Source organism: Gallinula chloropus (assembly GCF_964237585.1).
Source record: "Gallinula chloropus genome assembly, chromosome: 4".
Taxonomy (NCBI): Eukaryota; Metazoa; Chordata; class Aves; order Gruiformes; family Rallidae; genus Gallinula; species Gallinula chloropus.
Genome location: NC_140088.1, coordinates 69,097,137 through 69,113,649, shown reverse-complemented (window position 1 = coordinate 69,113,649; position 16,513 = coordinate 69,097,137). Strand labels below are relative to the sequence as shown.

Below are 16,513 nucleotides of genomic sequence, written 5' to 3'. Positions count from 1 at the left end.
ATGAGCTGAAACGCAACAAACATCCTTCTTCAGCAAAAAGAAGGAAAGCTTTATAACACAGTATTTGAGCCAAAACTCCCTCTTACAAAATATCCATCAGGATCCCCAATTTAATTCAATGGCAAAATGCTTATGTCGTGCCTTTTAATTTTTTAACTTTATACTGCCCAACAAGAAAATCAGGTTTATAAGATGCTCACCAAAGACAGCATACTGCCCCTCTGCTCTGGTGAGATCTCACCTGCAGTACTGTGTCCAGGACATGGACCTGTTGAAGCACATCCAGAGGAGGGTAATGAAAATGATCAAAGGGCTGGAGCACCTCTCCTATGAAGACAGGCTGAGAGAGTTGGGCTTGTTCAGCCTGGGGAAGAGAAGGCTCTGGGGAGGCCTTATAGCAGCCTTCCAGTACCTGAAAGGTGCCGGTAAGAAAGCTGGGGAAGAACTGTTCACAAGGGCAATAAGACGAAGGGTAATGGTTTAAATTAGAAAAGGGGAGATTTAGGTTGGATATTAGTAAAAAATTCTTCAGTAGGAGGATCACTGGAACAGGTTGCACTGAGACTTAGTGGAGGCCCCATCCCTGGAGATATTCAAGGTCAGGCTTGATGGGGCGTTGAGTGATCTGATCTGGTGAAGATGTTCTTGCTTACTGCAGGGTGGTTAGATTAGATGACTTCTAAAGGTCCATTCCAACCTTACACATTCTGTGATTCTAAATAAACTGGAAATAGACCTTTGAAGAAAGAATATTTTTCCTTCTATTGGCATATAAGAAACCTGACTGATGGTAACCCAAACCAAAGGAATTGCGAAAACAAGCTGTACGTATTTTGGTTCTGAACATGCGAATACTTTGTCATGGAAATATAGCTTTACATATACAAACATACCTCTTGGGCTTGATGGGACTACCAAAATGTAAAGAATCTATGTCCTTAAAGGTAAGAATATATGCTAATGTTAGCAGATTCAGGATCTCTCTTTATATTCCGTTTACTGATTTTACTCTCCGCTCTAAACCCATGTGCTGCAGTAACACACTGAGCTAAATCAATAGAGATGCTGAACATAAGCAGCTGTTGTAGAAGCCAGTGGGAATTAGGAAGATATAGCATCCACTGCTGGTTAGATACTCGCATTTAGCTTGCTGTTTTCTTTCCAAAAGTTTTATCTTTAAATCTGTGCCTCCCTTCTATCATTTCTCTCCTTCCTCTAAAAGGTCTTATGCATTAATTTGGTCCTTGTTACTCATCTGCTTAGTTTCATTTTTTCTTTTTAATTTTTCCCTCTCCCTCCCTTGGTTTGAGTAGACATTAAATATAGTATCCCTGCACCACTGAAGTTCAAGGAAGCTGGATCAGGATTTAGCAGCTGCTACACAGACACCAGTTCATGTCTCCACTACACAAAGGAAACAAGTTCTACAAGGGACTACAGGTAGCTCAGTGCTATTCTTACTATTTTTGTGGTTTCCAAGACAAAATCGGAATAATAAAGTAGTAAAATCTTTGTCACAGACTAAGGCCACCATCTTCCTAAAAAATGCTTTCATCTCAGCAGATAACTGTAGATTTCAGTAGACATTGACAATTAGCAATAAAATTGTCATTTTGGAAGAGAGTATTCCAGCTTCCATCCACATATTTCCTTTTCATGGATATACACCATAAATGTCTGTTGCTTGTTTGAATGTTCAGACTGGGACACTTAGATTTCAGGACTAACAGGCGTATATGTTCTGTATCCAAGTATACATCCATGGGTGGCCTCCTCCTACTCCTAAGATCACAGGAGAGTGACACATACTAGGGATCACTGGAGGACAGACATGAAGAGGATCAGAAAGTCTGCTCGAATAGTGTCTTCAAAGTAGAGAAAGGTTAGTGTGGTGATGTTTAAGGACAGCTTTGCTTGAGCAAGGTGTGAAATGTGGAGCTTTTCTCCATGCTTCAGAAAGGGAAAGTTTAAAATGTCTAGCCAATGGGAAAAATGAAAGTGATTTCATTTCAGGTGATTTTTATAGTCTGCTAGGACAGAAGTTTCTACAACATAATTCCTTCTGTTTGGGGCAGGAGGGTATCATGTCTTTTATTTTCATGCTCATGTGTAAGAGTATGGAAACAAAAGATGAAATGACTATTTCTCAAGAACATACACTGAACTGTCAATAAGGCCCAAAAAGGATACAGATAAAAACAGGTAAAGCTCTCATTTTTTTCATGAATCAGAGGCAGTAATAGTGGCAATAATACATTTAAGAATTTCAGAGAGGCAGATTTTTTTAGTTGAGACCTGAATTTAACAGTTATAAAACATTATCTCCAAATGCTCTGTGATTTTTCTGCTCCAGGAGATTAATTGTTCCATCTTCTATGGTCAGTTAAGATCAGAAAAAGGAACATTAAGTATAGGAAGCACATGAGTACTAACTAAATTCAAAACCACATGGAAGCCTCAGCTATAAAAAACAGAATAAAATGAAGATTTTCCAACTCAAATATAACCTCTGTGTTAACATATGGTTGTAAGAACTGGAAATCCACCAAAACATTAAAGATAGGAAACTAGATGCCTTTGGAAGCAAATGCCTGCAGAAATTTCAGGGCATTGGATGGAAAGCTTTATCATGATGAAGAAATGTGAGAATCTGCAATCTCTGCAGAAATCCAACATTTTCTTAAGCACTCCAGATGCTAACACATCCTCCCCTGTGATGCCATCAGATAGGAACCAACGCATTTCAGAAAACCCACTGGTGATTTTCAAGAGAAAGCCTGAACAGAAGCTTTAGGGAGGAGGGCTGAGCTCATGATCTCAACACCATAAAACTGAAACCATGTGAAGTGATGGCAAAGGCTTGCTAGCAGTTGCCCAGGAAGTTTGTAGCATGTTATTTTCTCTGATACAACACAGTGAGTACATTCAAAATAAAATGTGGCTACAGTATTTAGCCAAAATATATTTTGGGGCTGTCCTGGTTTTGGTCAGGATGGAGTTAACTCCTTCTGTAGCAGTGGATGGAATGCTGTGTTTGGGTGTTAAAATGGAAGCAGTGCTGAGAACACCCTGATGCTTTTAGTTGAGTCAAGCAGTCAAGGACTTTTTCAGTTCTTCATATTTCCCTATTAATGAGAAAGGAGGGGATGAAGCCAGGACAGGTGACCCAAACTGGCCAAAGGGGTTATTCCATGCCAATTATGTCATGCTCAGTATAAAGGGGGGCTGATGGGAGGAGGAGCAGGCAGCTCCAGGATGCGCGGTTTTTGGGGGCCGGTCGGGTTCCAGGATGGCTCTGGGTGGCACGGCCTGAGTTGTGGGTTCGGTGAGAAACTGCATTGTGTATCAACAGCTTCATATATTTTTGGCTCTAAAGTCCTGTTATCATTGTTATATTTTATCTTTCTGCTATTCCAGTAAACTATCCTTATCCCAACTCACGGGGTTTTGGCTTCTTGGTTTTTGGTTGTTATTTTCCCCTTCCTTTTCCCTTCCCTTCCCCTCACCCTCTCCCACTTCTCCCCCTCCTCTTTTCCTTTAAAGAGCAGGCAGCTGTGTGGATCTCGGCTCTCAGCGGGGGTAAAACCACAACAGGGACAAAACAAAATAGCATAAAGAAAATGCCTTTACTATGGGGAGAAAAGTTACATGCCAAGGTAGCCTTAGAATAATGCTGAAATTTCCAGTGTGCTGAAATCAGTACATCAGCCAACCACATCTTCAAGGTAAAGGGCATTATTTCAAACCACCTTCTTTAAACTCCAACACTTTTCAAAAAATTTTAAATACCTTTGAAACCTGGGGCCTGCCTTTTTACTTTAGCATATCTTTACTGGTGTGATTTTGCTTAGCCATTTTTACACAGAAACCTGTAAATTCATACTCAGCCTCCCAAAAAATGTATGTAAAAAAAAGTTTCAGATACTTGTGCTAGCCTTTGCACTTCAGTTTCATGTCAGGCATTTTTCAGAGCCAGGTGCTGAAGGCTGGGATTAGTGGGCATTTTCAGCCTCTTACACTGAGTAGATCAGAGCCAAAAATAACGTTCTCGGCAGATTTTCAGATTTCTCATCCATCAAAACTGGGTTATTTCTGTCTGCTATAGCCTCCTGTATCTCATGCACAGCATGTCTGGACTAGCAATAACATTTTTTTGTTGTTGTTGCTGCAATAATTATGTCCCAGAAGGTCTGTGGCTTGAAAGAAAACTTCTATTTCCTTCTTGTTTTCTTTTTCTCAGCCAGTTCTTTCTTGTGAACCTCTATTAGAGGATCTTAAGATAACTGCACTTTGATAGGCACAATATTTATGAGATGGCTCTTAATAGGCATAAATTTGTATATGCTGATATAAAATAATAGCCAATATTGTTTTTTGTTGAATTCCTATCTATAATACAATTAATCTATTTTCCCCATATCCCATAATATTGAAGTGTATTTTTCTTTGGGTGTGAGATAAAAAAGAAAGCATTTACTACTTCTTTCCAGAAATATAAGCATATTATATTTCAAAATACTTTTCTCCAGTGTACAAGTGCTTTACTCATTCGACAAGTTTTTTTTTCAAAAATAAATTCCATATGTTAAGCCATCATATTTTTCTGCTAGTTTAGCCTGTCATTGATTAAGGCCCAAATTGAAAGTATCTGAGCCAATAAAATCAGAAATGGATGAAATAGTATCACTGATCTTTTTCTACATATAACTAGTTCAAGTCTAACTGCTAAATCATTTGTTCTTTTAGAACAAAACTCTTGAAACCAGTAATTAATTCATTTTTCAGAAGTAAGATTATGGTTCCAAAACAGTACGTAACTTGAGCTTGCAACATTCAGCTGGTGGCTTTTTTTTTATTATTCAAAAATTTCAGTAATATACCAGTCCTAATAATGCCACTGGAGCTTGTGTTCAGTACTATCATTTTTCTACAGTATTAGCACTGAGAATTTCTGTTGGTCAGGAAAGCAAATAAGGCTCCCTTGTATCTTTAGCGTAATTCAGAGAATGTTCTTCTCTAAGCTGTCATTAAAAAATGCAACAAACAAAACACAACCTCGAACTTCCAAGTTGCTAAATCTGACAGAAACTTAGCAAAAAATATTGGAGTAAATACACAGCTTTCATAACTGTCACAGAACCACAGAATGGTTTCTGTTGGAAGGGACCTCAAAGACCATCTAGCTCCAAACCCCCTGTCAGGGTCCTTCTAGATGGCATCCCTTCCCTCCAGTGTGTTGACTGCACCACGCAGCTTGGTGTCATCAGCAAATTTGCTGAGGGTGCACTTGATCCCACTGTCCATGTCACCAACAAAGATGTTAAAAGGTGCTTGCTGGTCCCAATACAGACCCCTGAGGAACACCGCTTGTCGCTGGTCTCCACTCAGATATTGAGCAGTTGACTACAGCTCCTCGGGGGAGATGGCTGTGGGCTACAGACAAACAAGCATGTGGCATTTGTGTGTTGGTCAGTGGGTGGCGTGAAGCCCAGAGCAATGGAACTCAATTCGCACATCTGCAGTGAGAACAGGGAGGTGACACAACTGCATTTTTCTGAGACAAATGCACCTATGTTCAGCTACTGGAGCTCTCCTTCCCCCAGTTTCCTCCTGTGGATTTTTCTGCAGAATTAAATTCTTTTCTTCTTCACATGCATTATTATGAAGCAGCTACAAGATAAGCTAATTATTACTCTAGCCTATTGGGGGCGGGGGGGGGAGGAAATATCTGCTGTTTGTAAAAAGCCTCAGATTGTAATCTAAGGAATTCTGACATATTAAATTCATTTTGCAATGCACAATTAATCTCAGAGTTTTTTTAAACTGAATTAAAAAAAGATGCAGAACCTCAGAGTTATATTCTCTGACAAAGGACTTCCTTGTTTTTTGCATTTTCTGATTGTTATGATCATTCTATGCTTCGTATTACTGTAAACAGTCTGTTCCAGATCAGTAAAATTATTTCCTATGTCTATATAGAAAGAATCCAAATTCAGACAATTAAGTAATTTGTTTTAATGCACAGTTTTTTAAAGAAAATGCATGCAGTATATGAATTTCACCTCCTGATTCAGTAAAAGACAGGATCTGGTTCAATGTATGGCAGACACTGCTAGTACTGCTTATAGATCATGCACCCCAGCCTTCCTTTAAAAATCTGAATTATGGGAAGTGTAGCAATCTAGACATCTCTCACGTTGGCAGGTGAAGAGATATCAAGCATTTGTGTTTTCCTTTCAGAAGTAAGGTGGGCAGAATCTCAGCTTACATGTATGAGGTAGATCCACAGAGGTAAGAGGAGCTGTGCTGATTTCTGTTAGCTGGGAGTCTAGACTCAAGTTTTTGCATGTCTTCATTCCTGCAGGCCTTAGGGATGCAAGTCCCCAGCTATGTCAGTGCAGTGAGAATGCTGAAGGAAGTTCACAGCAATGAGGTATGTTCTTATTATTCTAAAGCATTTCTAATGCATGTTTATCTCTTACGCCTCTGTCATTGCTGCCTCTTTCATCCTAAAGTCCACAGTTTTATCTACTGCCTCAAACTACTCCATATATGAATGCCCTCAGCTGTAAGTGCTGGTGACATGTAACAACTAACATATCTGCATAAATATGAATATAGAATCATAGAATCTTTAAGGTTGGAAAAGACCACTAAGACCGTCCAACTGTCTGTTGGACCAGCATGTCTACTAAACCATGTCTCAAACTGCCATGTCTACACATTTTTTAAACGCCTCCAGGGATGGTGACTCCACCACCTCCTTGGGTAGCCTGTTCCAATGCCTGACAAATCTTTCAGTGAAGAATTTTTCCCTAATATCCAATCAAAACCACCCCTGATGCAACTTGAGGCCATTTCCTCTCATCCTATTGCTTGTTACTTGGGAGAAGAGACCAGTCCCCACCTCACTCCAACCTCCTTTGAAGCAGCTGTAGAGAGCAGTAAGGTCTCCCCTCTGCCTCCTCTAGGCTAAACATCCCAAGTTCCTTCAGCTGCTCCTCATAAGACCTGTGCTCCAAACCCTTTACCGGCTTTGTTGCCCTTCCTTGGACCCGCTCCAGCACCTCAATGTCCTTCTTGTAATGAGGGACCCAAAACTAAACACAGTGCTCAAGGTGTGGCCTCACCAGTGCCCAGCAATATACATCTCTCCAAATAGTGTCTCTTAAAGAAACCATCTGTGCAGGATTTTCAGACCCTGGTCTCAGATGTGAAGGGCTATACAACTATCTCTCTAGACCTAGTAGCTAAACCCATTTGAATTTGGCTTCCCAAATATTTGCCCATACTTGTCACATTCAGCAAACTATTTGATTCACCCCTGTGTAGTATAGCACGTGTGTGCATACACCTTAATTTGATTGCTGTGACAAATGGCAGAATAGCTTGTAAAGCCAGATGGGAGGTATCACATTCCGGGGCACTTCAGCCTGTCTGGGATCATCAAAAGATCAGCTGTCAGAAGGAGTGTGAAAAACAAAAGCAAAAGCAGCAGATTACATACAGAGAAATTACAAGCTACAGTATTCACCATAGTTTTGCCACCCCTTTCTATATGGTAGACAATACAGAAAGAAAGTAGTTTGTCATGTTTTAACATAAAGAAAAGTTAAAAGATTGGCTGCAAAGTAAATGGAATGCTAATTGTCACTGTATTGGTAGAGGCTAAGGAATTTAACCTATGTGTCTGCACCAACCACAACCCTGTGCTGCATGCATGCACTTAGAAATTAAAAGCAGTGTAATGCTCTCTGAAACTTTCATATGTACATGTAATATGCCCAAATTGAAGCTGTGGACATGATTACTTCCTTTGTTAAAAAGTCTCAATGTTGTATTAACACTGAGTATAACTACTGGTTTTGGCTGGCAGTAGATGGGAGTGAGTTGCATTAACATATTAGTATTATGCTAAATTTTACATAAGAAAAAATAATACGAAGTGAATAAAACTTCATTAAGATAATCATTCACATGAGAACATGCTAAAGGAGAGCAATCATTTGAGAAATCTTATTTAAATTATTTGTGTGTTAAATTAATATGTAGTTTCATACAAACAAACTGATTTCTAATTACCATAATAATTTATACATGGATACAGAGGTACAGTGTGTAACCCATTTCTATACATATATGATAATACATGCTGTAACTAAACCGTGTCCTGGAGTGCCACATGTACGTATTTTTTAAATGCCTCCAGGCATGGTGACTCCACCACCTCCCTGGGCAGCCTGCTTCAATGCCTGACAACCCTTTAGATAAAGAAATTTTCCTTAATATCCAATCTAAACCTTCCCTGATTCAACCTGAGGCCATTTCCTGTCATCCTATTGCTTGTCACTTGGGAGAAGAAACCAACCCGCACCTCACTGCAAACTCCTTTCAGGTAGTTGTAGGTGGTGATAAGGTCTCCCCTCAGCCTCCTCTTCTGCAGGCTAAACAACCCCAGTTTCTAATTCACTTGAAAGGGAATTGATGTACAGGCTCCCAGTCATCAGCAAGCTGTTGAAAAAACCATCCCATCTAACCCATCTAATTTTCTGTGAGTTATATTGTTGCCCTCAGTCTTGGGCAACGGAAATTGTGATGCATATCACGTGGCAGCTCAGCAGGGTTATACTGATTTACATACAAAGAACACGATAAATGGTGGAGAGATTGTAGGTAAATTTTTAAATACTACACAAAACAGAAAGGTAAAAATCCTAACAATCTGCTTTTATGATCTGGCAGCTACAAGAGTAGAAAAGACTTTGGAAAGAAGACCAAAGCCCTAGACTGAGACAGAAGAAAATAATCTGGTTGCAAGGAAGCATTGGTAAGCTTGCTGTACGCTAGTCAAAATTATTTTGCATCTGCCAAACTTGTTCTGTGGCATAGCAGTGTAACATTCATAGGCCAAATGGTAAACTCTGTTATTTACACTAAGTGCTTTGTCATTTTTCATACCATTTTCTTTTCAGTACTTATCATTTGAGTATTAGACTTAAGAGTACCGAGAATTCCAAATCAAATTGGAAGCAGAATTAAAGTATTGAATATAAATATACCCATAAAAATGATTCAGCGTCTTCAAAAAAGGGGTGCATTTTTTTCATTTCCTGGCTGACATCTCCTTACAAAATAATCAGAATTGAAAACCCACTACCATTAAATGCAGAGACTGTTATACTACGTCTTTGATTTGATACGGATGATGTTTGTATTTTATTGGGAAAAAACTCATGAAGTATTTTACAACAACTAAGCCGAAAGGTTGTGATTTATAGAATATCATCACATGAAAGAAACAAGGCTTATTAATAGTAGGTACTTTTGAGTGTATTAGTATTTACAAAGGACTAACATTTTTTTAAAATAAAGGATTTCTAATCATGGCTTGTATCTATCCTGACAAGTTTTTCAACTTGAAACTGTACACAGATTTTTCTTCTGCTACCATCTGAAGCGCTAAGAAAGTTAAACTTGGAAAAGTCTTATAAGCTGTCATCTTCATTTACCATACCTTTCTGCCTACTGCGAGTGGGGGGAACGCATTCTACAGCTTTTGGTGAAAAAGACATCTTGTTCCATTTTTAAGTTATTTTTGTTATCATACCACATGTCAAATTTGGACCATCTTTGGATATCCAGCCTATTTCTGCTAATTGAAACTACTGGAATTAAGAAATGTATGATCATAAGTATGAGGGAAATGTATTACAAACTGGAAACTATGCTCTTTTAAACAGAATTAGCAATCTGCTCCCATAACCTTCTCCCCATCCTATCGGGTTTATTTGTTCATCCCTGTCCTTTGTTTCTTGAGTGATCAATTGGAAAAGTAATTGTGCTACTTATTGTTAGCAAAAGAGCTGGACTACAGCTGTTGCAAATATCCAGGTATTTTCTGTCTCTGTTTTTGATGCTACCTGTATGTTAGATATGAGGGTTAAAACCCCCAAAACCCAGCCAATCCAGCAGTCAGCCTTTCTACCACATTTTACTGCCTCCATTTTAATTCACTGATCTCATTATACTATTTAAAATTTGAAAGGTCCATACAACTTACTGTTTTGTGCCAGAGCTTGAAGCAGACAGTCCAAGCATCCCTCCAAGCTATCTGCTGTGCTGTCAGTGGTTGTTATCTTCAGCTTTTTCAGGGCATCACTTAGATTATCTGTTTGGTAAACACAAAGAAAAGATAAATCAGCGTCCTCATCAATTTGGCAACAGCACTACAGACTTCAATGTAAATAGCTACTGTAAAATTAAACAGGATCCTGTATCAATGAAGAAGGCATGTGTGATCTGTATTCTGAGGATACAGAGAGCCTGGAGTCAAAGGTTATAGATGAAATGAAACTTTTTGAATTTAAATACATATTTATCATTCTGCATTTGAGAACAGGATGCCAGCAGGCACTTTATGAAATGCCACTGAACAGAATTTAGCCATCAATATTTTCTCAGGCTAGTTGGTGCAGAAAACCAGCAACCGTTGCTTTGCTCCTATCCTTGTGTGTGGGGAAAAATATGATGGAAATATGCACATCAATGAAGGTTAAGTAATTGAAAATGCCATTTTCTGCATGCTGTGTAGGCTTCCATCTTGGCTATACATTCACAGATCCCTAGTGCTAAGCTTACAGCCTTTTAAGTATTACGCCATTTCCTGCCGCTATGTTACAAGCATCGTTGTTTATATGAATGGTGTTAACTCTTTAAATTCAACTGATCCATAAAAACATAAGGCATCTTCTAGAAATAAGAAAGTTCTGTTGTGTATTTCAGATAAATAACTCTTCTCTCTTAAAAAACCAAAACCAAACACAATACCCAAATCATATAATATAATTCTTATTAGATGTAAATTTATTCCCATAAATATTGGGGTAATATGACCACTACCATTTTGAGTATTCTGCTTATTCATGAACAAGGTGTTATCAGCTGCAGCCTGCGTCTCTGATTAGCCCACTGATGACTAACCTTACTCTGAATGGACTATCCTTTTAAAAATGAGTGCTGATTCAGTTTCCATGCCAACTGGAGTAAGCAGAAAGTGCTATTCAAAACAAATAATATTAAATAGTGTCTTCTTGTCTCTTTTTCACCAGTGACTAATCAAAGAGCCTTGACCCAAGCTCTACAGACCCACAGGTACAGTTTCTTTGCAATGCATCACTGGTATCTTCCAAGCCTGAAAGGCAGCCAGTGCTGCCTTAGAGCTTCACACCCATGTAGGAAGCCTTTCACAGGCAAATTGGCAGCTCCAGTGCTTTACCTCCTCTTCACTTGCCTACATATGGGATGGCACAGAGGAAAGGAGGCATGGCAAGAACTTCCCTTTATTTGTCTTTGAGGCACTGGCTACCCAGTGGAGACATGGCAGGCTACTTGTGAGGATGGTGAAATCTCCTCCTAGAACTGCTCTGCTTCTCAGCCAAAGCTGTGGCTTTTGTGCCACCTCTGGGTTTTTTATTACTGTATGCTTTTGTAACCCAATATCCCAACTAGATAAAGTTAAGATGCTTCGTTTTTTATAATATTCATTATTTAGGTATGAAATTTGTCATGAAATTGTTTATCAAGCAGTTTGTCTATTCAGTAATGAGCATGTTCTCAGCTACGCTATGCCCAGGAATTCCATTACTGCTAAATGCAGAGCCAGCAGCAGGCAGGCAACTCTGTAAAAGCCTTCGGGGCAGCTGCAATTGGTTGCAGTCCTTGAGATCTCAAACCTGCCTCCCTACCACCTCTCCTTGCTATGCTGAACTGAGGTTTCCTGGAACAAGCTACCAAGGGGAAAGAAAAACAAACCACACCAAACTATTTTTTAAAGTGACTGATGTTCCTGTCTAGCAGGCTTACTGCTGCACGGGTACTGAATGACACTTTACCAACAGTAGAGCTGTACATGCACCACAAAGTCTCATTGCTTAAATATATTATTCAGGAAATACCACTGGAATTTGTCAAAAGGCACAGGTACAGAGTGCCCAATGACCAGCCCCAGTACTACAGTTTAACATTGAGCACTCCAACTCTTCTTATACTTTTCTCACGGATCTCCCTCTCATATTACTCTCTTCAGTTTTCCACTAATATAGCACTAATTCTCTTCCATCCTACAGGCATCTCATCATCTCTCTGTGTACTCACATGCTTAGCTTTGAAATTGTAGCAACCATTTATAGTAAGAGGACTAAATAGACTTTTATATAAAAAACCAGGGGTTCCCACAATCTGGGGAAGAAGAAAATGCATAGGCAAAAATTCACCTTCACACCAGATTTAGGAGAATATGGAGAGATGCTGTGTTATCAGAGAGGACACACCGACTTTTCTCTTATAGCTTTCTCTACCTTGCATGTGCCAAATAAATCACAAGTTCACACTTACTTTCCTGTACAGAGTATTTTCCCTGAAGTACCTGTATCTTCCTGCCTTTGACACAGTCCCCCATCACATCCTTATCTCTAAATTGGAGAGATGTGGATTTGATGGGTGGACCATCCAGTGGATAAGAAACTGGTTAACAGACTGTAGCCAAAGGGTGGTGGTCAATGGGTCTATGTCCAGGTGGAGGCCGGTGACAAGCGGGGTCCCCCAGGGGTCTGTCTTGGGACCGGTTCTCTTTAACATCTTTATCAAAGATATCGATGATGGAATTGAGTGCACCCTCAGCAAGTTTGCGGATGACACCAAGCTGAGTGGTGTGGTTGACACAACAGAAGGAAAGGAAGCCATCCAGAGGTTATCTTGACAGGATGGAAAGGTGAGCCTGGGTGAACCTAATGACGTTCAACACTGTGAAGGGTAAGGTGTTGCACTTGGGCTGGAAGAATCCCAGACATAGATACAGACTGGGAGAAGAGCTTCTTGAGAGTACCCCTGCTGAGGACTTGGGGATGCTGGTGGATGAGAAACTTAACATGAGCCAGCAGTGTGCTCTTGCAGCTCGCCAATGGTATCCTGGACTCCATTAGAAGAGGGGTGGCCAGCAGGGACAGGGAAGTGATTGTCCCTCTCTGCCCTTGTGAGGCCCCATCTGGAGTCCTGTGTCCAGATCTGGGGCCCGCAATACAAGAAAGATGTGGAACTGTTGGAGAGGGTTCGGAGGAGGGCCACGAGTATGATTAGAGGGCTGGAGCACCTGCCCTACGAAGACAGGCTGAGGGAGCTGGGCTTGTTCAGCCTGGAGCAGAGAAGGCTGCGGGGGGACCTCATTGCAGCCTTCCAGTACCTGAAGGGAGCCTATAAGCAGGAGGGGATTCAACTTTTTAAAAGGATAGACAATGGCAGGACAAGGGGGAATAGATTAAAAAACTAAAGGAGGGAAGGTTTAGATTAGAAATAGATATTAGGGGGAAGTTTTTTACAGATAGAGTGGTGAGATGCTGGAACAGGCTGCCCAGAGAGGTGATGTTCAAAGCCAGGTTGGATGGAGCCCTGGGCAACCTTGTGTAGATCCAGGCCTGAGGTTGGTGTCCCTGCCTGTGGCAGGGGGGTTGGAGCTCAGTGATCCTTGGGGTCCCTTCCAACCCATGCCATTCTATGAGTCTATGATTCCTCCACTCTGTGCCACATGAATTAGGAAGGTCTCCCCAGTCTTTTTTCCTACCTCCCCTTTTGGCTCAGTGCCATGTTAAGTTTTTTTCTGGGTAAAGCCCACAATTACATATGATATGCAGGATTATGCTTTTTGGGCAAAAGTTTCGAATGTGACTATACAAATATTTCATTCCCTAGGACAAAAGACTCAATTTTTCATGGTACCAAGCATTTGCATATCCCACCTGGACATTTATCTCCAGTGTTACATACATAATCACTTCAAGAATCAATGGACAGTGTGGCAACAGTATGTCACTTTTTAAATGCTTTATGAAATTATGTTGCAATATGTGCCAAATTGCCATTTCAGTAGATACGATAAGTACTTTTATAATATAAGTACTTTTAAAATAATACTACAAATTAAATTAGAAATTTAGAAGTGTGTTTCTAAAATAAATTATAGTAATCACTGGTTATTGCTAAAGTTATTGCAGCTTCAGATTTACTCCTGTGCAAAAGAAGGAAACATAAGTAGGAATGTTGCAGAAACAACAGACCTCTTGGCACAATGTCAGGCAGCCATGGGCACAGGGGGAAAAGCCCACCCTTCAGGAAAGACTTTATTTGCCCTCTTTCATTCTTTTTACCAAAGCCAGTCTTCTTTGTAAACAGGGTCAGTATCTTGAAGGACACATTTATGTCCAAAACCTGAGAATCCTGGACATATGCAAATATACCTTGAACAGATTCAGAGATTTTTTGTTTTTGTTCTGAAAAGAACAGAACCTTGCAGCCTGAGATGACACTGAAAGGGATATTCAGAGAGGAAAGGCTGTAGTGTTCCAGCAGGTTCTCATCATATAATCATGCAAGGCTTCCAAACTTCTGCAGTTTCATAGTTGTCCTGAACCTGTCATTTAATCAAGAAGCTGCAGATGCTTGTATTCCATGTACACCCCCTCCCCACTGTTTTCTTCCGATCATCTCTTGCTTACCTTTCTGTCTCTTCTGTTTCCAGTAGGCTGCATGAACTGATCAGATTCTTAGAGGTAAAAACCCATGGGATAAAAACAATGTAAGGAATCTTTTTGGCTGAGTGTCAGGGAAATGTGAATAAGTAGATTTTGGTCAGTATTCAAGGTCATGAGCTTTCAGCTCACATTAGCTGGGAAGCTCTGAAGAAGCAAAATTAGGATGGTAAAGGTAAAAACAAGGCAAGTGATGATCCCTACAGGATGGTTGGTCAGCAGTCTGGTATCAGGTTGCTGGTTTGTGAGGCATCAAGTCTGAATTTTAACAGAAATATCAACCATTTTGTTGATGACCCCAAGCACAGGGAGTCGCTTATACTTACACCTGGCTTACTGGATTGCTTTCAGAAGGATTAGTTCCATTATCTGTACAGAAAGCCCCAAATCCCAGAGGCCTTAATCCCATATATCCTAAGGATACAAACTGATAAATCAGCAAGTGGAGCCTAGCATGAGCTGCTAGACCTGTCTGGCCCATTCCACCTATCAGGTTTCCCTGATAATACTCCTGCACAAACACTCATAAAATTTAGGTAGTGTAAATACTATAGTAGCCTGCATTGCTTTTGATGGTGCAGCTACTATCTCTTGCAAACAACTGCTACCTCTTGCAATGGCACTTCTACAAAGAAAAACAGTCGGAAACTAACATGTTAGCAATAGTCCATTCATTTCATTGTACCTTTTTTCTGAGATATTTTCTGTGACTCAGTCCTATTTTCAATCACTAAGTTATTTTATATGGAAGAACTGTTTTTTTCATCTTGTAAAACTTTGGTAGTTGATCAACCTTGCTTAGCAACAGAACCACAGGAATGCTGGCTAGCCTGGAAAGAGTTTTACAGGGTCCCCAGTAGCATACCTAGGGATGCAGCTACTGCAGACAAGAACCATCTTGCTAATTTTGTCTTGAGGTCACAGCATCTTTATCTAAACCACAGAAAGTGGTATACAAAAAAATCCATCTTCTAACACTGACATTAAAAAATATTTACAATGTTTTAGCTAAGTATTAAAGGAATGCCTTTTGTCTGGACAGTTTATTTTTATGTATTTTGCATACACACATTTTCTGTATCTTTTGATTGACATCTAATGTACTGTTATTACAAGGACTATTACATTGCAACTTAACAGATAAGGAATTCAAAATTGATAGGTATTGAAATGGGACATACTGAAACAGGCTGATCAGATAAGAAAAGTTCAAGCAGTTCTACTGTTGCAGGGATGGTGGCTCTGTTAGCCTCAGAGCCTTTAGAGTCTGTTTTACTGCAAGACACCAAACTGAGCAGAAGGAATGATGCCATTTTATGGGTTTCCTTGTGTTATAGTGGAATAAATGTCTTAAAAATTTAAGCGTGTACATCTACATGTACTAGACTTCAGAAATTACTTAATTTTCTTGTATGGACTTTATAACTTTCTAGCATTTCAGTACAAATTAACCTATATGGAAAACCCACCACCGAGTCACCACAGCTGTTTTTGACTAAAAGGGTATTCCAGGATTCTATTATTTGAAAACCTGGAACTGACACAAAGATCAGACACGTAAGCCATTTAGGCCAGCATCCAGCTCCCAAGCCATTCATACCCCACAGTCTTCCCTTCTGATACCATCTGGGTTTCTACTCTAATGCAGACACCATGTCACAAGCAGAACATTTCATGCACAACTGTATTCAGGGGTGCCTGAGCAGCCCCGTGGTATATAACACCTACCTCACAAGTCATTGCCCAACCTCGACAGCCTCCCATGGGGAAGCGGTGATTGACGTTTGTCGATTCTGAAGGTTGCTGCCTGAAGAGCAGGCAGATTTGGGCCTGAATTACTTTTTGTAGCAGGAAGCCCAGGAACTGGTGAGATTTGTAGTGTGCTTTTGGTCTTTAAGGACTGCTGATGTCCCTTCCCCCAAGAATGCCTAGAA

The 16,513-nt window shown here is 40.1% G+C and overlaps 1 protein-coding gene across 1 annotated transcript in view; it reads right to left on the bottom strand.

Annotated features, from left to right (window-relative positions):
- Window positions 1-12,457, bottom strand: part of RAP1GDS1 (Rap1 GTPase-GDP dissociation stimulator 1) — a gene marked incomplete at its 5' end in the record, with an annotated part of 62,910 nt that extends 50,453 nt beyond the window's left edge. The window contains 2 exon segments of the mRNA XM_084263251.1: window positions 10,061-10,168; window positions 12,394-12,457. Of these exon segments, the coding sequence (XP_084119377.1) occupies window positions 10,061-10,168; window positions 12,394-12,457 (172 nt within the window).
- Between the last annotated feature and the right edge of the window lie 4,056 nt (window positions 12,458-16,513).